Source organism: Rattus rattus, chromosome 4, assembly GCF_011064425.1.
Source record: "Rattus rattus isolate New Zealand chromosome 4, Rrattus_CSIRO_v1, whole genome shotgun sequence".
In the NCBI taxonomy this organism is placed as follows: domain Eukaryota; kingdom Metazoa; phylum Chordata; class Mammalia; order Rodentia; family Muridae; genus Rattus; species Rattus rattus.
The window spans coordinates 164,011,063-164,038,471 of record NC_046157.1 but is presented as its reverse complement, the minus strand read 5'-3'; the positions used below and the strand labels follow the sequence as shown (position 1 = coordinate 164,038,471).

Below are 27,409 nucleotides of genomic sequence, written 5' to 3'. Positions count from 1 at the left end.
AGAATTTCCATTGTCACTGGTGTTCCATGTAATAGCTGTTTTAAAAACAGAAAAGCCCTCTTTAGTCACTTTTTCAAAACATGATGAAAAAAAAAATTATCCCTGACTGCTTCCCTTCTTATCCCTTCCTATCCCTTCTCTCCCGACCATGGTTTGGAGCTAGCTGTGATTCTTAGGGGAAAATCAGCAGGAACACCTCATAGGTTATCCTTGACATTTTAAATGTCTGCCTGATTACCCCAAAGGAAAAATAGCGCTTAGAGAAAGAGAGTCTTTCTTCCATTTTCATTTTCTCTAATAAATACACATAAACTATGTTGGGCATGCCTGAGGAATTCACGACACTTACTCATTAAAGTTTAATTCCTATTAATGGGCAGATGCGAGCTTTATTATAGAACTTTGGTATTTCTCAATAACCTGTGTGGCAAGAAAAAGCAGAACTTAATGGATTGGGGCACTCAAGGCTATTAGTGAAATTCACACAGGGAGGAGCTGGGTTTATTGAAAGCTGAGCCTAGTGTTAGCTGGGTGTGCAGTACCGCCTTGCCTGGAAGGAGCTGTGGAGTAAAGGGACGTGGGGGCTGGGAGCACTCAGCCCAGTAGGCTATAGTCTGTGTGTGGGTTGGGGAGGGGATCTGGTAGTTAATCTATCTCTGAGCCATTCATGGCAGACTTGTATCAGTTAGCTGAATGGCATACTTTGGTGCCAGAAGGATCCAACCAGTGGCCACAAGGACCAAGGGACAAATGGCCTTATGATGGGCCAAAGGGATGGTGTGGTGGCCACTGAATCTAAACAGATGCAGTAAAGCCACACTGAATGCACACAGGGAGTCGAGTTGTCTGTGATTGCACACCGAGCTGCTGGGTGAGGAGGCAGTGAGCAGTGGCAGGGCCTCCGAGCCCACAGCCTCAGTTCTCACGGGCAGACTGAGGAGAAGGGTGTGCCTTCACTGCTGCTTGGGCACAGCCGTCGCGTTCCTTCTTGTTCACTACAGCAAACCATCCTTCATGACTATTATTTTTTGTCCTAGGCTGTAAGAGCTAACCTAATTTTTTCAAATTAATTTCTTTTTATTACATTTTAAAAATATTTACTTTGCATGAATGCGTGTGTGTGTGTGTGAGAGAGAGAGAGAGAGAGAGAGAGAGAGAGAGAGAGAGAGAGAGTGTGTGTGTGTGTGAGAGAGAGAGAGAGAGAGAGAGAGAGAGAGTGTGTGTGTGTGTGTGTGTGTGTGTGTGTGTGTGTGTGTGTGTCATGTTCCACAACATGTGTGCATGTCAGGCCACACTTCGTGGGACTCCTTCTACCTTGTGGGTCCCACAGATTGAACCCAGATCAGGTGTCTTTCCCTACTGAACCATCATGCTGGTCCTAACCTGCTTTAAAAAAACTTCTGTCGCCCAGTTTAAACAAACACACGCAACACAAATATCCTTAACTCGGGAATCCCTCACTTTCTCATTAAGTCAGGTTTTAGTTCAACATCAGCAGTTCTGTATCCTGCAACCTCTCACCCCAGGGTGTGCTGCATTTCCTCTCAGAGCCATATGGTTCCAGATGTAAAGTGATATTGGGTGCCTCCTGCTGTCCCTTGTGCAGTAAGCCAGGCTGTGGCTGGGTAGCAGTGTCCTTTCAAACCATTTGTAAAGATCCAGGAGGCAGGAACACATAGCAGGAGCAAGGGTAGATCTGAGAGGAGTGGGATCATTTCCTGTGTGTATAAGCAAGAGCTAAGCTCTCTAGGATTGGGGCAGGGCAACAAGGAGGAAAGAGGGACTTTGTTCACCCCAATCTCTGAGAGGGATCTGTGGTTACCCTGCTTTAGAGATGAGACATATAACATAGCTCCTGGAGCCCGAGATTGTGTGCACATGGCAGAACCCAGCCTGGAACTACATACATAGGTACTTTTCCAGGTCCTTCATCACTACCTGAGCCCCTGAAGCCATGTAGGCAACATCTGACCTGGCCCTGCACTTGTACCTGTGTGCCTGATTTCTTAGGCCCAGTACCCACCACCCTTTGCCCATGAGGTGCTCTTTGTCAGCTCACATCTTCTGAGATGCAGGCAGGGGAAGAAAAGTGCATGTAACTTTTCATGTATGACCTATACATAGTGACATTTCCTAGAAGTAACAGAATGGATAAGGAGTCAAAGATGTATTTTAACAACAGTGAAATATACCTCAGTCACATGAGTGGCCAGCACTCACACAGAAAGCTAGCACTTTATGTCTGTCTATTAGCATGATTTTCTGTTGTCGTAACAGAATACTCCAAACTCGGCTAATTTACATAAAAGGCAATGGGACAGCTCAGAAACACGCTGCTGGCATCTGGCCATTCTCTGGTAAAGGCATGGTACTCCATATAACATGGTAGAAGTTAGATGTGTCGTATGACAGAAGAGCTGGACTGTCTTTATAGCAACCATGTGTGCTCTGATTAATCCAGCCCTGTGAGACAAAAGCCAGTTTTCCTAGAGCAGTGCCTTCCACCACACAGCACTGTTACCTTGGAAGTCAGGTTTCAACCTATATTGGGTGGACATACCATGTTTGTGCTATAGAAGTGCCTTCCTATGATGTGATAGGAATAGCCAGTCATTCATTGTCTAGCTCTTACTGTCTCCTCTGAAGTCTACTCATGAGGATGAGGGCAGGGCATGACCTGACAAGTCCTGACAGGGCCATTAGAACCAAGGAAAGCCTATGAGGAACCTGAGAAGATACAATCTGTATTTCGTTAGCAACTGCCCACACAAACTGTCTTAAAGTGGTGCTAAAAGGTGGCCGGGGCAGTTTACAGAGAATCTAGCCACAAAGATTGTGGTTAAAATGTTCAGTGGCCAAGAAGGCTGTGAATTATCATGGCTAGCCCTTTCCTACCAGGTTCCCCATTAGCCATATATTTGAAAACATATCCAGAGGAAGAGAAACACACCATTCATCATTCTAGCCATCCCAGCTTTACCCTACCAGTCCCCTACTAAGTGCTTTGGTGTATTAAGTTACTCCCTCTCTTTTAGTGGCAGTGGGCAGAAGGGTGACCCTAAGCCTGAGAAGTCTGCAAGGTTTGACTCCAGAGTGGGGAGTGTTTCAGGTCTCATGGACGTCTTACTGTCTCCAGTCTTTGGCTGTTTTTTCTCTCTCTCAAAACTTGTCCAACTTGACCTGGTCTTTTCCCTGTGGGAACATTGGCTACAGTTGAGAAAAGGAATTTCACCAAAGTTCAGATTGAAGGATGAGTTTCTCTGCCTTTCGATTGATACAGAAAAGTTAAATACATTAAGCAACCATACCTAATTAGAGTTCTGTCTTGGCAAACCAGAAACACCAGGCAGCTTACTTACTAGCATGGTAAAAGCTACCAGTCAGAAACCTACAACAGGTGCCAAACTTCTTGCCGAAACAACATTGCCTGGAAGGCGAGAGACAAGGCAGGAGTTTTTGATCACTACCCTTTTGCTGATAGCCCCAGCCTAGTGCTGGGAGAGAACGCAGCACATGGCTGGGAAGGGAGCGCTGGCCTGTCACTTTCCGTGTGGAGAGCTTGAGAGCAGCAGAACAAAGAAGCAGAAGGGTAGGAGTTAGTGAGAGCCAAGGACGCCTATTGCTGGTGTGCATCAGCACACTAGATATTTAAAGTACTTAAACAACTTAGACATCTTTATGTTTTAATAATATTTTAAGTGTTATAATGAAAATATCAGACACCTATGAAGAAGACCAAGAAGCTCGAGTTTTGACACTGAATTCTTTAAAGCAACTCTGGGAGACCTAACAGAGTCACAGTGCAGCTGGGCTCTGTGTATGTGGGTGGGGTGAGGGGGATGGGGGGTGTTCAGATACAGATTCCTGTTAATGTGATAGGGCAGGGGTCATTATTGCCCTGGCTGATTGTAGAGAGGAATGTTGGGCCCTGATTGGCTGGCTATGTGCTGAACTACAGTGGGTAGGAAGGTGTGATACTGGGCACAGTACCAGCTAGCTGGCTGAGCTCTGAGATGTCAGCAGCAACACAGCATTCTGCTGACTGCTGCTCAGACCTCTTGGCTGTTCCCATGAGAAAACAAAACAAAACCAAGAAACAAAGCATCGTGCTGTGGGCAGCTCATGGGATGCAGTATTGGCTTACTGTGGGCAGCTGAAGAAGGAGCCCAAAGGAGAGCCAGTCCATCCCTGAGCTGAGCTCTGCTGGTGACTCAGGGAGGTTCCGCCCCATGGAGGTGATGTGTGTTCGCAGATGATCCTCTTCTCAGAGTCACTTCTTACCTGGGACACATGGCATCCACAGTAGTGCTTAATCAGTGATTAGAGTCCAGGCACCTGGAGGTTGGTCCTCAGAGAAGGGAAGACGCAGGGCTAGGGATTTGGATACCCTTTTTAGAGTGCAACAGTTTCCCCAATAAAAGAAGAACAAGATCCGGCCTTTGGTGGAAATCCTGGAACTGGGCCCTCGAAGTCCTTGCGACTTCCTGAGCAGTAGGATGTCCTTGTTCTTCTTCATTCAAATCCAGTACATGCTGGAGTCTGACTTAGAGTCTGGTCACTGCAGAGTCTTTGAGATTCTAGGGTTGTGGCTGCCAGCCCTACTCACTGTTCTAGTGTGTAAAGGAAGAGGCAGGAGGGCTAGAGACCGACTCATAAAATCTCCTCACTGCTGATGTTGAGCGGTCCCTGTTCCAGTGTCATTTCTGTATTGCTGTGATAAACTGGACTAAGAACAAGTCTTGGGAGAAAGGGTTTATTTGGCTGTTACACTTCCATCCCTGAGGGAAAGTCAACAGCTACTCGAAACCCATCCACAGTCCAGATCAGAGAAACGAATGCATCTTTGCTCACAGCTGGCCTTCTTCCCTTTTAAATAGGGTAGGGCCCAGCCATGAATCCTGATGCGTACATTTCATCACTTCACAGTAGAAACGGTCCCTCGTGGACATCCCAAACAGGCCAGCTGGATCTAGATAATTCCTCATTAAGATTCTCTGTCCATGTGATTGTAGATGGTCAAGATGACAGTTAAGACCAATCTCACCATCAGCCCAACTCTATAAGGATGGGACTTCTATACCTGGACTTTGGGCATCATGGACCTCTTCATTATGGGTGTTCATTTTTATCCTCAATTAAAAAAGAAAAAGTCAGGGCAAAGGCAGTTGCCCCCTGATCCATGAGGTTGTGTTTCAAGATGCTCAGCGAAAGCTGGAACCACATGGGTGCATGGACATGTATCAGTAATAAAGTTTAATTGACACATCTGGTCCATCAAGAGAATGACAGCGAATAATAGATACAGTAGAGAAACACAACAAAGCGCTCATGCAGTTTCTCTGCGTGTGATCTCTCAAAATGTGTGCTGTGTGCTGCTCACTTTCTTGTGATGATGACGAGATGCACGGAGAGGTCTTTTTAGCTTCTCCTTGGTGTGCCGGAATTGCTCACATGACTGTCTTGTGCTTTGTGGCCGGCCCCTATTAAGTAAAACAAGAGCTACTTGGATGCAGGCTTGGCAGTACCGTGGCAGTTGTTCTGGTAACAGAAACGGCTGCTGAGTAACGAGTAGGTGGCACATCCCAGGGGATATGCTGGACAAAACTTGGCTCACATCTTGGGCAGGATTGGGCAGGAGAACGCAAGTTTTCATTTGGTATTCAGAATGTGATTTAAGATGTGAGGGTTTGTTGTTGCTGTTGTATTCAGAATGACATGTAATTTAGGATGTAAGGGATTGTTGTTGTTGTTTGTTTTCTAGAACAAGCTATTTAATAGTTTAGACCTGAAGTTTCCCCATTCTCTACAGCAGTGTCAGTGTGAACAGTAGGCAGATGGTGTCAGAGCTGAATGAGAGGACACCCCCCAGCTGCTGGAAGAGTCGGTGCTATCAGGGCACACATGCCGTTCTAGGAAAGGCCAGGACGGCAGGCTTAAGGTATGACTTCTGTGTGGAGTCCATCCTAGCTCATCCTTGTATTGTTGCTTGAGGTGAGACAGCTAATGTGTATGCTCCGTAAACATGCCCTGAAGGCTAAGTGACATACACCAGTAAAAAGCCAAGAGATCCTGCATATGGGCCAAGACTTAGTCACACCACATGATGACAATGTAGACACTGTGTCTAACTTACACGTGCTTCATCCACTTGGAAATGTGGTAGGTCTCTTTGGGGAGTGCAGTAGGTACTATTGTGTGTCAGCCAGAGTCATTAGGCCCTCAGAGCTCAGGGCAGATACCAACCAGTTCAAGCCCATACTCCAGAAATGGTCTCCATCCCTGCTGGCATACTGGGCCAGGGTTGGAGTACTCTAAACCGGTCATCTAGTAAACCTGGGCTTCTCCCAGATGGACGGGTAAAGTGACATCGAGGAGGCTGGTGGAGGTCTTCTGTAGGTGCACAGGTGGCAGGAACAGGAAGAACCCTGAGGTGCCTCAGAGCAAGGCAGGGTGTAACTTTCCGTGTGTGTGTGTGTGTGTGTGTGTGTGTGTGTGTGTGTGTGTGTTTGTGTGTGTGTGTGTGTGTGTGTTTGTGTGTGTGTGTGTGTGTGTGTGTTCATTCGTGTTCCTGTGTATGTATGTGTGTGTACACATACGTACACACACACACACACACACACACAGCCTACCCTTTGGAGCATTTTACTGCTTTCTATAGTGAACACATTTCTTTGCAGGAAGGAAAGGCTTAGGAGCTCTGTTCTGCCCCTTGAGGTTCCTTTTTGGGTAGTTATAAAGTTTGAGGAGACTGTTGTTGGCTTTACAACCTGTTGTCGTGTATCTCAGGTGGCAGTGCTCCTGAGAAAGCCTTCAGGAGTCTGAGTGGTAGGGTGACTGTTTGGAACTATAAGGTATGGCAGTGACTTCTCAGTTTTCCTTATGAACCCTGAATCATGGACCACAGTATCGCAGATAGGCTCAGTGTGCTTCTTCTGGCCATTATGAAATGCTAAGGCTATGCTAGAACTAGAAGGAGGGTTGTTATTGGAGGGGAGGAAACTGTTTGACACCCTTGTTTGGTTCTGAACGAGACTGAGGAGCAGTCCCACTCTGCCTGCTACTTGATTCAATAGCTTCCTACGTGCTGCTGGTTCTCTTCTTTGGAAGGGCATGTTTGGGATCTCCTGGGTTGAGGCTTCTGTCTTCAGAGGTAAAATTCCTCAGAGGACACACAGATTGCCTCCCCTGTTTGGCCTGGCCTGATCTGTTACCTCTTTGTGTTCTGCTTTGGAATTCTATCCATGGGAGCTACATGACTGCCCTGTGAAGTTACCGTGCTCTTCTTTAAATGACTCGTGGGTGACTGCTGATGCGGGTCTGCAGTGGAATGCCTGTCACTGCAGAACATTTAATACTGCTTGTCACACGCTGATTTTAAAGGAAAGGTCTGGTTCTGTGAGGTTTTGTGGGTCTTCTTTCCTTCGTGTTTTGAGGAATACAGGTACCAGGAGCTCTTTTTATCCATCCAGTGCCAGGCATTGGTGGTCAGTGGGTTCTATTCTCATTCTTGCCTCAAGTCAGACCAGCTGATTGCTTCCTGAATATGATCTAAAAATGGATTTCAAAGAAATGATTGTGTAATCTGTAAGTCCACTGGCAAGGCATTCCCCAGAGCTGCTTGGAGTACTCCGCACCCTGCTTCCTTCTGATGCCGGCCGGGCTGCATTGTTTGTGTCAAAGTCCAGACCCTTCATTGTTATCTTGGAAGAGGGGTAATTCTTTATCTTAATGCTTGTGGTCTCTGCAGAGAAGCCCACTTCTGATAAGCCCAGTGTAGGCCAAATATAAGAGAGCCATGCTAGCTCCACCAGATGCCCTCAGGCAGGAATCCCAGTTCACCATATCTCAACTGGAGGCTGTTTTGATTATTCTACAAAGAGCTTTTCATTTTTTTCTGGCAAGTAAAAACAATCTGTTCTGTAATTGAAACTGTCCTCCAAAAGGAGGGGACCATCGCCTGCAGAAAATTTACTGTTCAACTCACCATTTCTGAAGCCAGTTTCTCCTCTGTTCCTCAGATGGACTTTCTGGCCGAGACCAGCCTGTGGAGCTGCTGAATCCTGCCCGCGTGAACCACATGCCCAGCACGGGTAAGTCAACGCACACTCGTGCTGTGCAGGCCTGCTTTACTGGGGGAGTATGACAGGAGCTGCAATCTCTCGTCCTGCAGGCATCGCTCCCAACAGTGCAGGTCGCTTTAGAAGTGGAAGTCAGTGTGACAGGAGCCAAACTTGATGCTCACTCAAATGGCATTGCAGGTGTCTCTGGTGCCTGGGCTTTACCTCTCCTTTCCCACCTGCCACACCATTGGCTTTACCATAGGACTCTGAGCAGAGGTAGGAACAGGGGACTAAATATTTCATGAACACGTCCAGCTTTTAAAGTCTGACTGTTTTGAGAAGTTTTGACTTTCACTTTCCCTCAGGTATAGTTTGCTGAAATCATTTTGTCTAACACTGCTATAGTCTGGGCATTTCGAGATAGTCTTCTACTTCTTGCCTAGTGTGGAATGAGATAAGCGTTCTTTACATGCCTTGATGGACTGAAAAAGTGATAAATAAACATAGTTTCTAAGAAAAGACTCTGTCTTCATCTTTCTGCAATGAAAAGTGCACCCTGCTCCTTGGGAGTCCAGTGTGAGGATGGGTCGTGGCTTGCAGTGCTGTTGCCCGGCTTGACCTGCTTCCAGTCTGCTGCTGTTGCTGTATGAATCTGGTTGCTGAGTACCTGGTTTTGTTTTCTTGTTTTTCAGGCACAGATGAGAATGCTTCCCAGTAGAGTTCTCACTAAGCCCAAATATATTGTCAGCTTTTTAGTAGTTCCACCATAAATGTCATCTCTTAATGTCACACTGACTAGTACTGAAGATGGCATGGGATGTCTCTGTGACGTGACGGCTCGAGAACCAGTGTTTGCTGTGCCCGTTACCTTGGTTTCTTTCTGCTCCAGGATGGTGTATCAACAAGGGCTACCATACTGCTCTTACCTCTGTAGCCAAGCTTCCTTTCCTAGCATGTTTAACACATCTTTACAGTATTGAAGGCCAGAGTACTTGCAGCCTGGCTTTAAGCTCACATAGAAGCACTGTGAGTGGGTATGGACATGTGTCTCAGAAGCTGTAGCATAGAGGGCATGCTTTCACTTGTGGGACACATTAACGTTTACCAAGTATCAAATGTCTCACGAAAATAATAAGATTGAGCTACAAAACCTTGAAAGTTGATGTGAAATATCTTTAATGTTGCATTTTTATACTATAGAACAGAAACATTTTAACTGTTTCTTACATTATTAGTTGTGCTGTATTCCTGACCATTGTACTAACCTTACCTATTTTCTGGCATACTGTGTGTCTCCTCTAAGCAGACATCCTTTCACTTGAGTAGGAAAAGTGCCCAGGCAGTCCTCCTCACTGCCAGTCTCATCTCAATTCTAGACCATTCCTTGCCCTGTACTCATGAACCCATGAAAATTCTGGTAATGATAATCAAGCCCTGCAGTTTTGTAGCAAGAATTACTAGGGCTGGAGGCTTCCCTGACAATTTTTTTGCCACCACTTGCTGTCTTGTTGGAGTGCTCAAATTGGAGTTTTTCTTGGGAGGGTGAGACATTCTTTGGAAGATTTCCCCAAAGGCAGCCTGTCCAGGCCTCCCCTGCCCCAACTTAGTGTAGTCCTGTTCTGCTCTTTGGTTTGCTTTGCACTTCCTGGCAGCCTCTCGGGGCCTCGTGTGTTCAGGTCCCATTTTTTCCCTCTTTCATGTTGCTTTGGTCTCAGTATGAACGCAAGCAGAAAAGGACCTGTCTTGAGCCCACCAGGACACCATCTCCTGTCCCTGTTGCATCATCGCCTCTTCCTCTGGTTGGCCTGCTCCTTGCCTCTGGGTTCCTCCAGCAGCCCAGAAGGCTTTGTGAAGGTATCCCTAGCAGGAACTGTTGCAGAGGAGGCAAGCAACTGATACAGGAAGACCAGTGGGCAGGCCAGGATGAGAGAGTCATGAGAGGTTCTTGGTAGATGGAATCAGCTAGGGTGAGGGTAATCCAGCAGATAGATCTGAGGTGTGGGTTACCCAGTGTGGAGTAGATCACTTGGCATTATCTCTTGTGCCTGCCAACCCTCACCACAGCCCTGTGCTCACCTAACGGAGTAAGCGACTGGCTGAGATGTGAGGTAGAGCTGCTTTCCAAGTGACTGGCCTCTTAGTCCACTCTGTTGTGTTGTTACTGTTGGGACTGAGTGAAGAGTTATTCTTAAGGCCCCCTCTGGCTATACAACTGCTTGCTGTCCCTCTTTCCTGTCCCCTTCAATTCTCTGGGGACATGGTGCTGTCTGTTGTGTCCCTCCCTGCCCCCCCTATGCATTGTCAGTCTGTCTGGGCTCTGGCTTAAGTGATGACAGTACTATTCTACCTGGCGAGGCCACTATCTGTCCATTATAGGACATGGATACTTAAGAGCTGGCCAGGCCCTTCAAGGCCCTGGCCACTGTTAGTAGCTGAGACTCCCAATCCAGTTCAACTCCTGTAACCCACTCTGGGATGGCTGCTGAGAACCAGCATCTCACAGGTAGCCTGCTGCCTCCACTGAGCCTTGCTTCTGTTCTGTGATTCTTCCTCTGTAGGAAGGGATCTCTGACTTGCTGGTGACTGCACTCTCTGAGCAGATGACTATTAGTATTTCTGCCTTGTCCCAGGTCCTGGTGCTTCCATGTCTGTGCCTCAGAACACTTTGCAGTTGAATCCACGCCCTGTTTCCCATGGCTACTGCTGGCTTTTGAGCCAGTCAGTATCTGAAGAGACACTGTCCCTGTACATGCCCATGGTCTATCTAACTTACTGTACATGCTGTGCTTGCCCAGCGTTGTATTGGTGTGTTTTGTTTGTATGGGTCTTGTGTCTCCTTAGACAACCCACCTACCACTCTGCTTGTGTTCACTGCCATGGTTTACCAGAAACGCTGCAGGCATTTGAATGCAGCTTCTTGACTGTCTGAGCTTCTGTCTCCCACCCCCAGCCTAGACCCTGCCCTTCCTGCTCTGTCCAATTGGGATCCTTTACCACCCCAGTGCCCAGGGAGGAAGAAAGCAACCTTCCCTTTTGGGAGGCTATGGGGTTGTTTACACTTCTCACAGTGGCCCATCCCTCCTTCAGTTCTGGGCTGCTACTGCAGACCAGAGATGCTCCTCGTCCACAACAGGATGTCGTATGAGGCAGGGAAAGGTGTGGCTCTTGGTTTTAGAGCTGAACACTCCAAGTGACCGTCCAAAGCAAAGAGTTCTCTCTCGCTGTGTGCGTTTGCTACCAAGTTCCATGGATCCCAGTGTCCTGAGACTGATAACTGGTGTGTGTGTACATGTGTGCGTGTGATGAGACTATGTGATACTGGTTTGTATAGATACTCATGTATGTGCCATGTGTGTGAGTGTGAAGGTGAAAGATCAATGTTTTATGTTCTGTCGCACCTACCCACTTTTCCTGAAGGGAACCTAGAGGTCTGGGGTTAGACTAGCTAGGCTGGTAAGCCCCATGGTCCCCTTCTGTCCTCTCCCTCACAGCAGAATCACTGCACTCGCCGACATGCCCAACTTTTTACATGGTTCGTGGAAATTAATCTCAGGCCCTGCCCCTGCATAGTAAACATTTTACAAACGGCTAGACTGTCCACAACAGCTGTGTGCTGCTCCCTTCCCCCATTTCTTCATTTTAAAAAGAAATTTTTATGTGTAGTTGCCTCAGGAATAACCTCCAGGTTTGTGTCATAGAAAGGATGGAGAACTAGGCTGCATTTTCCATGGATATTTGAGCGTTCCAGGCAGCTAGGGCAGGAAGGAAGAGTTTGTTTCAATTATCATTTATGACAGGACTAGTGTGTAAAGGCAGATTCATGCACTGTGACATCATTTGTGCTCAAAGCATTTTCAGTCTGTGTTTATCATCAGTTGTTACTGTAGGCTTCAGGGCGTTGGTATTTCAGGTGAGTCAGCCAGGATATGCAAGAGGATTTTGTCAGCCCTGTCCACTCCAGTTAGCCTGGATGGGCGTGAGTTTTCAGTAACTATGTGTTAGCCTTGCATAATCTTTCCTACTCCCAACACTTGGTTGCCTTTAAGGAAGAATTACTTTGGGACCGTACCCTGTCCACCTGGTTGGACCCAACTCAGGACCCTGTGTTCCTAAGTGACTCCCATGCTGCCATGTGGAACCAGAACCCCGGCTCATAGATCATGGGGCCTCTTGACAAGGGGCTAAATGTTTGCCTAGAGCAGAGAGCAGAAGCAGGTGGCCCTGTCAGGTTTGAAGAGAGTGTAAGGTGTGGAATGCTAGCGCCATCTCACAAAGGCCTCCTAAATACAGAGCTTAGTACCTGGGCTCTCTTAACTCCCTTTCTCTAGTGTCCCTGGCCACACCGCTTCCTCCATGTTTCCAACTGGGCTGTGTCTGTTGACTGAGAAGAAAACTAATGGGGATACTGGGTCAGTCTGGCCGTGGCGTATCCAGTTTCCCTGCCCTGTGCTTATATGCATTCTCTCATCCCTGGGCCACCTCCCCTTCACTTGATAAGTTATAATTTATGATGTTTGTAACTTACTAATTTATAAAACATTAATATCAATATATTGTAAACATGTTTCACAAGAGAGTTATTTTATAGTTCTCTAAAAAGTGATACTTAGATTTTTTAAAATCTGAAAGTGAGTTTCCAGCAGACTTTTGTTAGGATACATAGCATGTTGGAAGTACTGAGCCTTTGGCTTTTAGAGAAAGCTTGTTTTATGGTCTGCTTTCTGATACTTGAGTATGTCACTTGCGTAGAATGTAAAAAAAGATCAGAGGCCCTAAGTGCCATGGGGAGAAAGAAGACAGTGAGGAGGGTGGGCCCTCGGTTGTGTCCAGGAAGACATACGTTAGTTCATTCTTGGCCTGCTCCTCCCTGAGACAGGAGTTATTGCAGCCAGGCTCTGTCCTTAGCTTTGGGACATGTGCATGTATGATCCAGCCTATTTCTGTGGTACTAGGCTATGCCTAGAGGGACAGTCAAGGCAAAGAACCGTCAGAGGCAGGAGAGAGGGCAAGGGCAGAGAAGGACATGAGGCCAGCAGCATTGGATGGTGTGGACTCATCAGTGGCTGAAGGACGCGGAATGCAAGAGGCAACAGAACCAAAGAGAGTGTGTGTCCACACGTGTGTGTCCACCAGGTGTGTGTCCATACGTGTGTGTCCGCCAGGTGCCACAGGACTCAGGAGGACTTGTTCAAGGCTCAGCCCTTGAAGCTCAGAATAAATGATGACAACTTTTGTCTTGTCACAACAAGCACGTCCTTCAGTGTCAGTCTTGCAGGAAGTACCTCAGGAAGCACAGGTTAGGAAATAGACTGGCTGTCCGCGTAACTTCCCCAAGGGCATTCAGTTGTCAGGTGGCTGACTCAAAACAAGCTCCCAGGAGATTCTTCTAGATGCGCACATCTGAGCTACCACCACGCCTGCCCAACACACACCAGATTCCCAGTTGCCTCTTGCACTGTTTCCATCCCCAGGGATCCAGGAAGCCCTTGAAGGATGCTGCATTTCTCTTTGGCCATCTGAAGTCAGGTGAGGTCAAGTTGATTTCTAGAAAGCTAAGGTTGAATGTTCTTGGTTCCTTGACGGGAGGGAGCTGGAGGAGGCCCATGACCCCAGCAATGCGGCTTTCAGTTTGCCCTTATTCCTCCCTTCCACCCTGTGCAAGAAGTGTCTATTTTTAAATATTTCTGCTGTTCCTGTTAGGCAATAGTGGTTCCTACTGTGGCCCAGCTGTAGGTGAAATGTATAACCAAGTGTTTGGAGACTGCTAAGAAGGAAATTCCGAAATTCTGCCTTCTTATGTAATATTGACCTTATGTAACTGGCATGACAAAGAGTGCAGATTTGGTGCCCTTCCCAGACCACTGGGGCTGTTGTTCATGTTCCAACAATACGTTTTTATCCATTGAGTCTAGGGTAATCAGATTGCTTTCTAAGTTAGTTTGAGATGTCCGCTGTTATGAGCAGGTCCCAAAGTATGTGGGGAAGAAGTTTCTCTGGGGCCTGGCTAGACCAACTTTAACACTTATGGGCAAGGACTAAGTTGACTGCTACCAATTCTGAAGGTTTTTCCACCCGTGAGCGTGGCTGTGGCCATGGGTGAGTCAGTGATCAATAATACAGTGCTGGTTTGCATGTTTCTGTGTAATTGTGTGCTCTTAGAATTTCTTCCCAATAATACCTTGTTTATAACATCATCACACCAAAGTCTCCAGGGCATGGTTCTGCTCCCTCATCATTTCATTTCTGGAGGTTCTGCTTGTCTTTGGTAGTAGCACGTACACATGACAGTATGGGGCAATTTACTGTCTTTTGGTGGTAGGTCCTGATGGTATATAGTTTCCAGGAAGTAGGCGTGTATGTTTCCCCAGTGCTCACCCACCGCACCAGGCTTATCTACAGTTTTCTCATACGTGCTTGCAAGTCTTCTACTTTTATAAGGTAGTTTCTTCTTGGGGATATTGAACAAATTGGGAACATTAAAAGGGTGTTCTAGGGACTTTGAGGGTAGTTCTGAAGTAGGCAGCAGGGGAGATCTAACCTGACTTCATTGTTCAGTAGAGCAGCCCAGATGGCTGGTCATCTCCAGGCGGACCCTTGCTGTCACAGCCAGCATAGAGGACTTGACGCAGGCAGAGCAGCGCCTACCCTGTGCAGGGCTCTAGTCTCCAGACCCACTAGTTGCTCCCTTCCAAATAAAATCATTGTCAGGGTTGATGTGTCTCTAGGAGCCCCTCAAACAGCTAGTCAGAGCTGTTGTACATAGCCTCTGGGAGAGGAGAACTGTGTTCTGTCTAAGTCAAATTTGAGGTACCCTGGTTAGTAAACTTTTCTGTGTTGACAGAAATCCTTGGAAATGATTTATAAAGACAGTTTTGTTCCTTAGATGTCTGCAACGTCATCAGAACTAAATTTATGTTTGTTGTTTGGTAAGCATTTTGGAAAAAAACGCACTACCAAAATGACTCCATCTCTGGCAACTGGCTAGCAAGAGGACATTTAAGAATACTGCCAGGGGGGTTGGGGATTTAGCTCAGTGGTAGAGCGCTTGCCTAGCAAGCGCAAGGCCCTGGGTTCGGTCCCCAGCTCCGAGAAAAAAAAAAAAAAAAAAAAAAAAAGAATACTGCCAGGTATACGTGGAAGTGACTGCTCTCCTGGTTGAAGGGCTTCTGTGTGCTGTTGACAGCATGCAGGGAATGTAATTGGGGGTGGAAGGGGGTACACAGAATGACATGACCAGGCATTCCCTGGCAGCCTCTGGTCAACCAAGGAACCCCCAAGCCCCTCCCATTAACCCCTCCCAGTAACCCCTCCTATGTGCTTGCCTTCTGTTTGTTCTTTTTTTGTCCCTTGCTTTCATGGAACAAGCAGATACCTGTAGTTTGTTGGTGGAACTGTTAGAGTTCTTGGGCCTTTCTTGAGAACTCTTTCTTAGGGACCCCCTTGCTTCGTTCCTTTTCTTCCTAACACTGCATGAAGAACTTTTAGTGGTGTTTCGTGAACACTCTTTTATTTTTACCCCTCCTCCTTCTGTGGTGGTTGTTTTTACTATTATTTATTTATTCATGTAGGCATTACTATTAACATGTAGAGGATGGCAGTTGTTTTCTGTGTTCAACTTTAAATGATTTATAAGACTTGTGATGCGCTATGCTTATTTTATAGCTGTTCACATATATTCAGAATGTAAGTATTAAGCACTTTCCTGTTCTGGTGGTTGTGCAGTCGCCTCTGCCTGTCTCATTGCTTGTGGTTCTTGTGCAGCATGTTTAGGCCCGTGGGCTGCACTCTGTAGTGCATGCATCTGTGTGAGGATGTGTTGTTGTAGTGACAGAATATCTAAGGTTGGTGTCTAGTCGGGATTTTACTGCTATGAACAGACACCATGACCAAGGCAAATATTTTAAGGACAACATTTAACTGGGGCTGGCTTACAGGTTCAGAGATTCAGTCCATTATAATCAAGGCAGGAACATGGCAGCATCCAGGCAGGCATGGTGCAGGAGGAGCTGATAGTTCTACATCTTCATCTGAAGGCTGCTAGGAGAATACTCACTTCCAGGCAGCTAGGATGAGGATCTTAAAGCCCACACCCACAGTGACACAACTACTCCAACAAAGTCACACCCCCTAATAGTGCTACTCCTTGGGCTGAGCATATACAAACCATCACAGCTGGGTACTTTACAAAAGAGAGTTTACTTTAGTTTTATATGTCAGAGGCTGGAAGCCCAAGAGCATGGTGCTAGCCTCTGGCTGGGGTTCTTCTGCTTCATCCACAGGAGCACACAAGGTGAGAGCAATATGGAGAGGCACGACACCTTCTTTCAAGTTGGTTAGTCTAATCCTGGGAGAGCCGCTCTGAGACCTCTAGGAGGGCTTTGGTCCTCTGCAAAGCCGGCCTGACCCCACACCCCCCAAACACACACACACACACACACACACACACACACACACACACACACACACACGAAACTAATACCAACATGAGTTTGGAGAGGAGGAATCAAGCTGTGTGTGTTTGGAAGTTTTTTGGCTTCTCTGAAATCATTTTGGTAGGTTCTTCGTGGAGGCTGGGGAAGGCATGGATAGTCTGGCATAGACCCGGAAGCCTGGATGAGACCACTGTAGTAGCAGCTCTGCGGTTTGAATCCGTGGCACCAGTCCTTTGTGTACCTGTTTATCTCATCTGCCAGTGCTGGCTCTGTCCATGCATTCTTGCTCTCTTGCCCTCTGTAGCCTCTGGTACCTCCCCTAAGCTCAGACGTTTGTTTGCTCCTGTTACATCTTTGCAAAGCTTGCTCATGACACTGTGGGTGGGTCTGTGTCACCTGAAGATGAGTATTCTGGACTTGGTTGGACACTAGCCTGCTACCCCTCTCTTCCTGTTATGTTCTCTGTGTCTCTGGCAACATCATATGCCTGGCTTCTGAGGATCCGCAGAGAGTGACATAGACCCTTTAGCTGAATCTTGAGCCTGTAAATGCATAGGGTTGCTGGAGGAACAGCAAATGGTACACCAGGAGGCAGTATTTGGACTGGAGACTGGAAGCCCCAAAGGCTCCAGGAAGCATTTTTTTTCTTGGAGTTGGTTCTATTTTCAAACTTGAGTTTTTTTCTCAAGTGTGATCTGAAGAGACCACGATCTTAAACTCTAGCAAGTGGGGCAAATCATGGTTATCAGCCCTCTCACATGGTAGATATAATGGGTGGGGCCTTATCTCTCCACTATGGAAGGACCCTTTCCACTCCTTCCCTAGACTCAGATCCGGTCTAAAGCTCTGGCAGCTGTTCTGCCAGGCCTCAGTACCCCGATTCATGTCAGCACCCATGCAGCACCAAGTCTGAAGCTCTGGGGACAGAACAGAGCTTTCCAGCTAGAGGGAACAGGAGGAGGGCATGCAGAGCTCACATAGCTAGTCATCCCAGCCCCTGCAGCAGCCCTCCGGCTGGCCATCTCCTTGCTAGCTTTCAGAACCTTGTGGCTGCCTTTCCTTAGGATATATTTTCCTACTGCCCTCAGAATGAAGTTCAGGGACAGGTAGGATTGGTGCCACCACTGAGTCTTTTACCCAAAGCAGTTCTTTATGTGTGGAGAGCAAAATCCTATCCAGGAGGCTAGGGGAACAAGCCCTTTGAACTTGTCACCTCAGTTTTGCTGGGACTCCTGTTATCTTCTCATAGCTTCAAAAGATGCCTGTTTTCAGTCAGCTGTAGCCATTCCTTTTAAGAGCAGTGGCTGGAGCTGCAGATTGAAGCTTCAGTGGATCAAGCAGCCATACATGCCCCACTGGCCCCTAGAGCTTGCTCCAGGGTCTCTGAGAAGTCTGCACATTAAAGGGCCACTGATGACTGGGGTGCCAGGCTGAGGAGGGCCAGCAATTCCAAACAGCAGTCCAGCCCTAGTGCCATTTGTCAGTGACAGCATATTCATTGCCTGTGCTTATTTCCAATTTATTGTTCCTCAGATTTTATAGACAGTCCCTGAAGAGATCTGAAGATACAGGGTCTAGGGATAGTGTCCCGGGACTTACACTTGAATGGTGTGTCCGTGTAAGCAGAGGCAGAAGAATGAATCCCTGCCTGGGATGCTTTGCTTTATTTTTTAATTTAATTTAAAATTCTTTATGGTTCTGGGGAACAACCTCTGGGCTTCACTGATGCTGGGAGAGGCTGTGGCACTGCAACCTCCTGCTGAGGAGTCCGTCCTGTCTTTGCAGCATTAGCTGTGAGTAACTAAGGTCATTGCTTCAGAGAACTCAGCACAAGGGAGCTGGTGAGGGACTCCAGCTGGCAGTTCAGCACACTGGGAGGTAAGATAGGGACAGGAAGCTATGGCACACTCCAGGGCCAGTTTGCTGGCGTTTCTCTCTCCTTAGTGCTGTGCACTCCATTTCTGTGTCTTTGCTTACTAAGCCTAGCAAAGAGGTTATAGGGAGTAGTATTACTTGGTGGTTTTTACTGTGAGAGACAGAGTTCTGGGTTTATTGATAGGTAATTTTGACTGTGATAGAGGTCTGTGTTTATAACAAAGTAGGATACAGGGAAAATATGCTTATTTATATTTTTGGAAGTTTTTATTCAAATTAATCTCAAATAGGTTGATTTAAAATAAAATTTATATATACATACCAAAAATCAGTAAACTGCACATCTAACACACATACATTGTATTGTGAGCAGGCTATACAATAAGGCTGTAAAAGAATCAATTGATGTAATTTCACCCACTATAGAGTACAAAGTAGAAACTAAATATGGTTGTATGTTCTGTGAGAAAGTGTGTTTAAATGAAGCTGGAAGATTCCAGGGATAGTGCTAGATGGCATTAACCCACAAGACCGACCTGCTCCTTCCATTCCTCACTCCCATTGTCACTCAGGTGTGACAATTATAAGCTTTTGCTGTATAAACCCTGAAGACACTTCCTAGCCACAGCATTGGGTCCTAGAACCCAAACTAAGTGCTAAAGGAGAGAACAAGTGCTTTCTAGAAGGCCCCACATCCCATTACACAGCTCAGTGCTTCTGCAGCACTTGGGATTATCAGAGGTGTAGCTGTGAAACCAGATGGGCATGAAATGATGCACCAAACTACTCTGATGGTGGCTAGGCCTGTTGCTTCTCCTCTCATCTGAGGGTCTTCTCTCTGATCTTTCAGTCATACTACCCTACGGAATATGACTATGCGGAGGGCAGTCCTTTGTTAAGAGCTAGTATGCTGGTTGGTTTATTGTCAGTTTGACACAGTTGAGTTATGGAAAAAGGGATTGAGTTAAGAATATGCTTATGAATTGGCCTGTAGACACATCTATAGTGATTGGTGTGGTAGCTAGCACACAGTTCACTGTGGGTGGGGCCAGCCCTGAGCAGAAGACGGTCCTGGGTTCTCTAAGAAAGCAGGCTGAGCAAGCCAAAAGGAGCAAGCCAATAAGCAGCTCTCCTCCATGGCCTCTGCTTCAGTTCTTGCCTTAGCTTCTGGGTGACAGACTATAAGCTTATGATGAAGAAATACACTTTTCCTTCATAGGTTGATTTTGGTCATGATTTATCAGAGCAGTAGAAATCCTACTGCCTTGGCATGTATCTGGGACCTTCTGAGGCTGGCCTGCTCATAGGACCAGTGGGCTGGCCTAATGTTTATGTCATGGTAAAGACCTCATTCTACATCTTGAGTACATTCCAGAAATACTAGGTTGTTTTCAGTAACATTCTGTGAAAGTCTTCAGTTTCCACTTTGAGCTTGGGTACATGTAGAATTCGTTGTGGTCGGTAGTGAGTAGAGACAGTCATGTACCTATCCACAGAAATAGCCATCTGTGCCAGTGTCCTTAAGTCTGTTGTCTCCCTCACAGTGATCTTCCGAGGTTCCCATCAGCTTCCAGGGAGTTTGTCTACTGCTTTCTGCAACCTGAACTCTGTGCTTGCTGAGGTTTTATGGAAGGTGGTTTTCCCTAGCTCTGAATTGTGCTCATAGTTAGAGAATCACAACTTGATTTCAGCGTGTCCTCAGTGTGAACTGCTGTTTGTTTTAGCTCTCTTGAGTGAGTCTATTATCTTCTGTATAGATGACTGGGGCAAGCTGACTAATGTCATTTGAGAATTTTGTGGCAGAGACCATGATCTTTCTGTTGTTTTCACAGTGCCTTTGTCTAGTTCTGTGATGGGGTTTTCTGCTCCTGGTAGGGTGAACTAGGGCTCACATTTGGTATTTCTTTGAAGAATGCTGTTTAAGATGAGTGAGCCCTTGGTTGGTACTTTGCCAGGAAGCCCTTGAGAATGATTTTTGTGGCAAGGTGTTGAAATATTGTCTCAGTTTATGATAATAGTATAGAATTAATTTGACCAGTTTGGTCTTAGCAACTTAGAATGTTATGTTTTCAGAAGTGTGCCTATTTGACATAGACTCTGAAGTGTATTGCTTTAAATCACTGTCATATCTAAACTGGTTTTTTAGTCTATAATATTTCTGTATGTATGTACATATGTATGAATGTATGTAAATGAAAGCATGCGTGCCTGAGATGAAGCCTGAGCCCCAGCACGCAGCGTACTCACACATTACCACACGTCTCTTGTGGCACTGCTTGTCTCTTACCTTTTAATTTGTGATTTTCCTTTATTTTCTGAATCCTTGTTATCTGGATTTGTCTGCATCTTAGTCATTTCAGAGAATCCATTGTTTTTGTTTTTTAACTTGTTATGTGAGCACACAATGCATGTTTCTCTCTTCACTCATGTATTTATTCTGTTTTGCATTTGTTCTGATGTAAACGTAACCTTTATTTCTCTTGTAATAATTGTCATTTCAGAGGCTTACCTAGGCCTAGTCCTGGAAGCGCCTAGCGTCTGTATAGCCTTATCTAGCCCTATGTTCTTAGCCTCTGAGTCTTCCTGCTGAATAAGCTCACCCATCCTTTATAGTTCTACGCTCTTGCTGGCTGGTCAGTGCAGCTGTTTTGGCTCAAATCCCCGCTCACTCTGACTCAACCTGGCTTCTCTCTGTGTTCCCGAATGGCTCTGCTTAGTCTAATACTAACGTTGGCATTCTGTTCTAGTCTTTTGGCTTCTTCTCATTCTTTGGCTGATCCTGTCTTCTCCTGTGTCTGGCTTGTTCTCTCTCTGCAGCCTGTCTCTATACAACTATCCCTGTAAAACTGCCTCCTCTCTCCCCGCACTGCCCGGCGAGTAGCTTCCTTTTCCTCTCTTCTCGTGAGAGTTGGCATATACTATTCTGTCAGATCTTTCTCTGATTCATTACTTTGTCTGCCACTCAATTAGACATCGATTTTCAACATGGATGCTTCTTTCTACAAACTGTACCTTCATTGTTTGGGATTGAAGAGGTGTGTTAAAGCGCATTTGTATTCTAGCCAGAGGGATTAAAGGTGTGTGCTAAGGCTAAGCCACACCACAACTAGAAACAGGTTTTTCCAGTAAACAAGATAATTTTGAAGTTCACAATGTGATCAAATATCCTGCAACATTCCAAAATTTTTTAATTTCTTGATATACATCTAACTTAGGAATCTATAGTCTTACTGTCAGATACAAGTTTCTACACTGTCCTGTATTTTCCAAGAATTAATTTATTTGTGTGTGTGTGTGTGTGTGTGTGTGTGAGAGAGAGAGAGAGAGAGAGAGAGAGAGAGAGAGAGAGAGAGAGAGTGTGTGTGTGTGTGTGTGTTCTTTTCTTCCACTGTGGGTTTTGGGTACCAATCTCAGGTCATCAGTCGTGCCAGCAAGCAGGTTTATACAGTGAGCTGTCTCTTTCACATGCATATCTGTTTGCTTGTTTGTTTATTTAACAGAGATTCTGATGTAGCACTGGCTGCTCTGGAACTTGATATATTGGCAGAACTGACCTAGAACTCAGTCGTTTTCCTGCCTCTGCCCACCAAGTGCTACCATGACCACCAAGTGTTTTTGTTTCCAATGTGAGTACGACACCGTTAATACCATTTTTATGCTTAGATCATATCAAATGTTCACTCAGTTTTTATCTGTCCCTGGGGTATCTAGAAATAGCTGTTTGCCTCCGGGCCCAGGGACCATCTGCAGCATGGCTGGCACATGTCACAAACCTGGTTAATCCATAGGCTCTGCCTTGCTACTTTGTCCTGTACTCTTGAGATTCATCTGCTGAAGGTGGTTGGTCTTGTAATGGATACTGTTCATAGTTTTTGTGTTCCAAACTTTGGGGCTCCCAGCAGATTGCAGCTTGTTGGCTTCCGGCCACGTGTGTCAATGTGTTTCTGCACTAATGTTTCAACTGTTCTCTTTGTCCCAGAGGTGAGCCAGTGTTCTAGTTCCTGTTTCCATGGACGCCCTATAGGAAGAGCTCACCTACACATGCGGGTGTGTGGCCTTTGTTTGGGTGGCTCTGTGGTTTCTTTGAGACATCTTAATGTTGTGTTGCATTTTTTCCCACTTGGTTGTGTTTTCTGTATGGTATGTATCTTCCACTTAGAAAACTTTTAGCCATTGATTTTTTTAAATCTTGCCTCTCCAGAATTCTGGCAGATATAAGACCTAACTCTGGAACCTGAATCTCAAGACTGAGACATATGCTGGCCTCCCCCTTCCTGCCATGTGGGATAGCCAGGCGGGAAGACTGAGTATACAGGGAAGTAGGTGGGTGGATTAGAAAGGAGAGCCTCTCCATGTTCCCCCTCACTGTGGGGGCTTGGGTGTGGTATGACACATGGGACTCCCAAGCAGCTCTGGACCTCTGAGGTTGAGCAAAGCATGCCAAGACTTCCCTGGAGCACTCAGGGCCTTCCATGGAGGCTGCAGAGGAGAAACTTAGGTGAAAGAAAAGCCAGCTCCCTCGTGCTGGACCTGGGATTGGGCAGTCATCAGCACCTTTGTGAGCATACATCCAGGGTCTTGGGCATTGTTTTTACCGAGACAGGAAGTTGTAAGGGCAGCAATGTTGGCAGATTTCTTTGGTCAGCAGCAGTGTCCAGATGCCAAGAGCCAACTGACCCCTCCCTCTTACTCCAGCTATTTGCTCAAGGTCTTCACTCTGTTCTAGAGCCGTCCACACCATAAGTACCTTCTCAGTGGACCTTGGTGCATTCAGTTTCCTATTTTCATGATCTTTGTTGCCGCTGGGGTGCAGGGACCTCCTGCTTGAACTTGTCAAGTACACAGACTGTTGGACAGAGGCTGCACGCTGTTCTGTAGAGCCGGTTGCCTTTGTGTGGCCCGTGAGTTCCAGACTCACAGAGGCTATTTCACTGTGTGCTTCCAGACCATGAGCTCTGGTTCAGCCAGGCATGTGAAGGAGACCTCCATTCTACTTCTCTTCATCCTCCTACACTATCAAGAGAGCATTTTACATATGACAGCAGAGGTGTGTGTGTGTGTGTGTGTGTGTGTGTGTGTGTGTGTACCTCTGTATATATGTGCATGTGTATGTACCTGTGTGTATGACTGTGTTTGTGTTTATATATTTGTGTGCACACGCATGTACATGTGTGCACCTCTGTTTATATCTGTGTTTGCACATGTGCACACACATGTGCATAGGGTGGGGTGGGATGGGATGGGATGAGCTTTTATCAGTCTCTCTGACTTCAGCACCTGATCAGGGACTAAGGAAGCCCCTCTTCACTTCTCTAGTGTCTCTGATGCCTGACAAAACTGGAGGGCCCAAGTCCTATTTACATGAAGAGTGGCTGATGAAAATCTTTGCTTCTATGTCCTCTGGCTCCTGACTGCCCCCTCACCTGCATGCTCAGCATATATCATGTGCAGGCAAAGGAACCTGGCTTAGGGCCAACTCATGTCTAAGATGGTCTAGGTCCAGAGACTTGGTGTGTGGTCCTGAGACATAGAGGTGATATGGATGAATCACAGGGCTCATCATTCTGCCTCTGTCTGGGGTCTCCTGACATTTGGAATTGCCTCTGAGTGTCCAGAATACTTCTGCCATCTTTTCTTTTTCCTCCCCTGATTTATGCCTACCTTTTGGGTAGCCACCATCATACCTATTAGAGAAGGGAATCCTTGGGCGTTTAGCCCCTTGTGTTGGCCAGCCCCAGGCTGCTCTAGTTTAAGACACTGACTAATTTAATTAGAAAGTAGAAATATCACCAAAAGAACCGTTGCTTGTCGTGTGTGCCGGTCAGACTTCCTGGATTATTGATAGTATGTGAATGGAAGTTTCCCGTCTGCCTTTGCCTGTGAATTCCTGATCGTTGTATCAACCTAAGATGGATTATTTAAAAGGAGGTGGAGAATTCTTCCCACACCTATGTGTTTCCATGCTCTCTATCTCAGGGGTGCTGCCAATGGGGCCATTCTCCTGTCCTCGATGCTTTCTGAGCCCTGCATATTTTCTGCCCCTCTCTCAGGCAGCTCTCTGTGCCACCCTGATGGCTTGCCACTCCTGCTGGGCACTTGATGTGTTTGAGCTGAATAGTTCAGTTCTCTTACCTGCAGCAGCACAACTGGATCTAGCTGGATGGCAACCAGCTGACCTGCAGGCTGTGTGCTTTGCCCTGCTCCTGTTTTTGTCAGTATCCTTCTCCTTCACCAAGTCATCTAGTCAGAAACAGTCCGATACAGAGCCTTCTGCCCTCCCTGGGCTCTCCCAGATATCCTGTCAGGCTTCCTCTTGTCACCTTGGTCAGCTCTGTATGGAGAAGTGTCTCCGTGGCTCACTTTCCTGCTACAGGTGTCAAGAGTACAGAGGCCCAGCATGTACAGTTTCACCAAGAGGCCCTTTGCTGCTTTTCTCAGTTGCTCCAAAGTGGATGTCGCTCGCCCCAGAGTGTGTCCTGGTGCAGGGATGGAGCCAGAGCCCACACCTGGGCCGCTCCATGCCCAGCGCTTCTCACAGAAGCTAGTGTTCCTTTGTGGTGATGAGGTGTCTCTATTGCTGTGGTTCACAGGACAGGGTATAGTCTTCAGGATCATGGATCTAGTTTTAAACCTGGCTCCAGGGCCCACAGCCTGCCATGCCTTCTTTGCCATCTCTATGCTACTGTGTCTTTCTGTATCTTAGCTCGACCAGAGTATTGCAGAGCAGATCCCATATGTCTAGGCCCTGTGAGGCAAAAGGTGCCAGCTTTCAGGTGTGGGTTTAGCCACTACCTGGCCTTGTGTTGCACAGATGTCTGCAGGGGGATCACCCTATTGAGTATGGAAGGCACAAAGCCAGAGGATCACCTTGCTTGGTAACAGCTGACTTGGCTCAGTGAGGTGGCACTGTCCCTTGTTTGGGGTACATTAGGAAAGCAGTGCAGGTGTACTAGAGTGAGCACTGGTGTGGGGAGAATGACAGGCAGCAGAGGAGGCACACCTGCTGTTAATTGTGGCTTATTGTTTTCGAAGTGAAAATGATAGTTCACCGATTCTCCTTCCCACCTCCATTCTGCAGTGGGGTTGGGCAGGGCTTCTCTGCTGTTCCTGTTTTTTTCTGGGGTTGAGTAGGTAGATGGCTACTGTATGGGCACAGGGACTGCTCAGCAAAGAGAATGTATCTTGTGATTGGTACACTATAGGCTCTCTAGCCTTGTGTGTGTGTGTGTGTGTGTGTGTGTGTGTGTGTTAATCATATATCTGAACATTTCTGCTGAAAGGAATGTATGTAGTGGTAGAATGTCAGTTCCAAAGTACAGGTTCTCTGGCTGCAGGGTTCCCAGATTCTGTCAGTGTAGTGGGGGTCCCCAGAGACTAGCTGGCTGCAGTGAGATGAGACCTAGGCCTTGGCTTGGTTCCTAAACCTGGGTCTCCCTGGGCTGATGCCAACTATGTATACCAGGGCTTTTTCTAGGTCTGGCGATCACTAGCTAGGATAAGCAACTTAGTTAGACAAGCTGTTTCAGCATTTCCCACTTGTCTGATAGGGTACAGTTGCGCTGACTCCATGGGCTCCTGTGTATCCAGCAGAGCAGCCTATAGGCCTGATACAGACCAAGATACCAGGAAGGAAAGGAGCTGCACGAGCAGCTTTCTGGTTTCCCACTTGGAGCAGAACCTCTCTCTCAGAGGACTGGACACTAGCTTACCTTCCCATCTAAAGAAGAAACATGGGGTTAGTCGGTGCCTAGGAAAGAATGTTGCCTTTTCCTTCCAGAACCATGCACTGAAAGCTCAGCTTAGAGAATACAGACAGCAGAGGCTGTGTATGGCGTGTCTCTCCTGCCCATTTGTGTGCCTCCCCATATCTGCACCCACAATACCTTTCTCTACAGATTGGTTACTGAGAAGTAAATGCCACAGTGTATCCTCTGTCTATACGTTCTCTATTTCCTTTCTCAAGCATGGGTTCTGCCCTGATGAATTGCTAACAACGTTCTTGGGCGTGTCCTACAGGCATTGCACTGAGGCAGAGCAAGCGGGTACAGAAGACCTCCTGCCTGTGAGGCTCAGGCCCTGCCACTGTGTTGTGCCCACTTGGTGCAAAACATTCTTAGATGTTTGCCCTAGAAGGTGCCTTTGACTTTTCCACTGTAACTTCTTCATACAATTGCATCTATATGCTCAGATGCACAATAAATAATTGTAATTCCATTTCAGACATCTTTGGGAAAGGATATTGCAGATAAGTTAGAATTTTGAGTAGAGTCTAGATAGGGCTCTTCAGTACTTTTCAGTAATGGTCATAATAAGTTTTGTGTTCTCAAGTGCCAAGGCAAGATGGAGGTCGAAACACATGTGTATAATTTCATTCACTTTAGAAATGTACAAGAATAACAATAAGAACATAACACGCCATATGTCCAACCCATAGTAGCATGAATTTTAACAGCCAAGGCTAATTACTAAATAATTACCTACATGAGGGTCAAGAAAATTATAAGAGCCAGAACAGGCCATCATGTCCCATCATAATAGAGCTGTTCTGAAAACTTTAGGACAGCCCCAAGACTCCCTGTGACTGCAGACAGGACTATTTGAGTATCTGTGAGATCTGTAGGTAAGAGAGACTCACGTCATTAGGATATTGTAAAACACACCGCCTACACTAGAAGACTGATTAATTTTGAAACTTGGCCAAAAAAAAGAAAGAAAAGAAAAAAAAAGAAAGAAAAAGGCAAGCACTTGTCCTCCCTTCTTATAAAACCCTCTAGTCAGAGTAACAAGGCAGAGAACATTTGTAGAAAGAACCCAGTGAACTCGAAGAAGCAACCAGGGAACCAGAAGGGTGCTGCTAGCAACAGCCATGCTTAGCTGCTGACACCCACCTGGGCTGCCCCACCAGTCTCCTAGCTTCCCAGGCTCTTGCTGGAAAATCATAGCCAGATCTGCCAGGCCCTAAGAACATATCCCACTTGGCAGAAAGCCAGGGCAGGGAGTTCATTGATCCAGGCAAGCGTCATCAGTAGAGCTTCAGGGCAG

The 27,409-nt window shown here is 46.6% G+C and overlaps 1 protein-coding gene across 7 annotated transcripts in view; it reads left to right on the top strand.

The window, feature by feature from the left end:
* Hdac4 (histone deacetylase 4) overlaps nucleotides 1-27,409 on the top strand; it is a 248,115-nt gene that overhangs the window by 113,621 nt on the left and 107,085 nt on the right. For 6 of the 7 annotated variants that reach the window (XM_032901651.1, XM_032901653.1, XM_032901650.1 and 3 more), the window contains exon 3: nucleotides 8,019-8,090. In XM_032901651.1, coding sequence (XP_032757542.1) covers nucleotides 8,019-8,090 — 72 coding nt within the window. Of the gene's footprint in view, nucleotides 1-8,018; nucleotides 8,091-13,542; nucleotides 13,587-27,409 lie in introns of those variants that run through there. The other variant, XM_032901652.1, reaches the window with a different exon arrangement.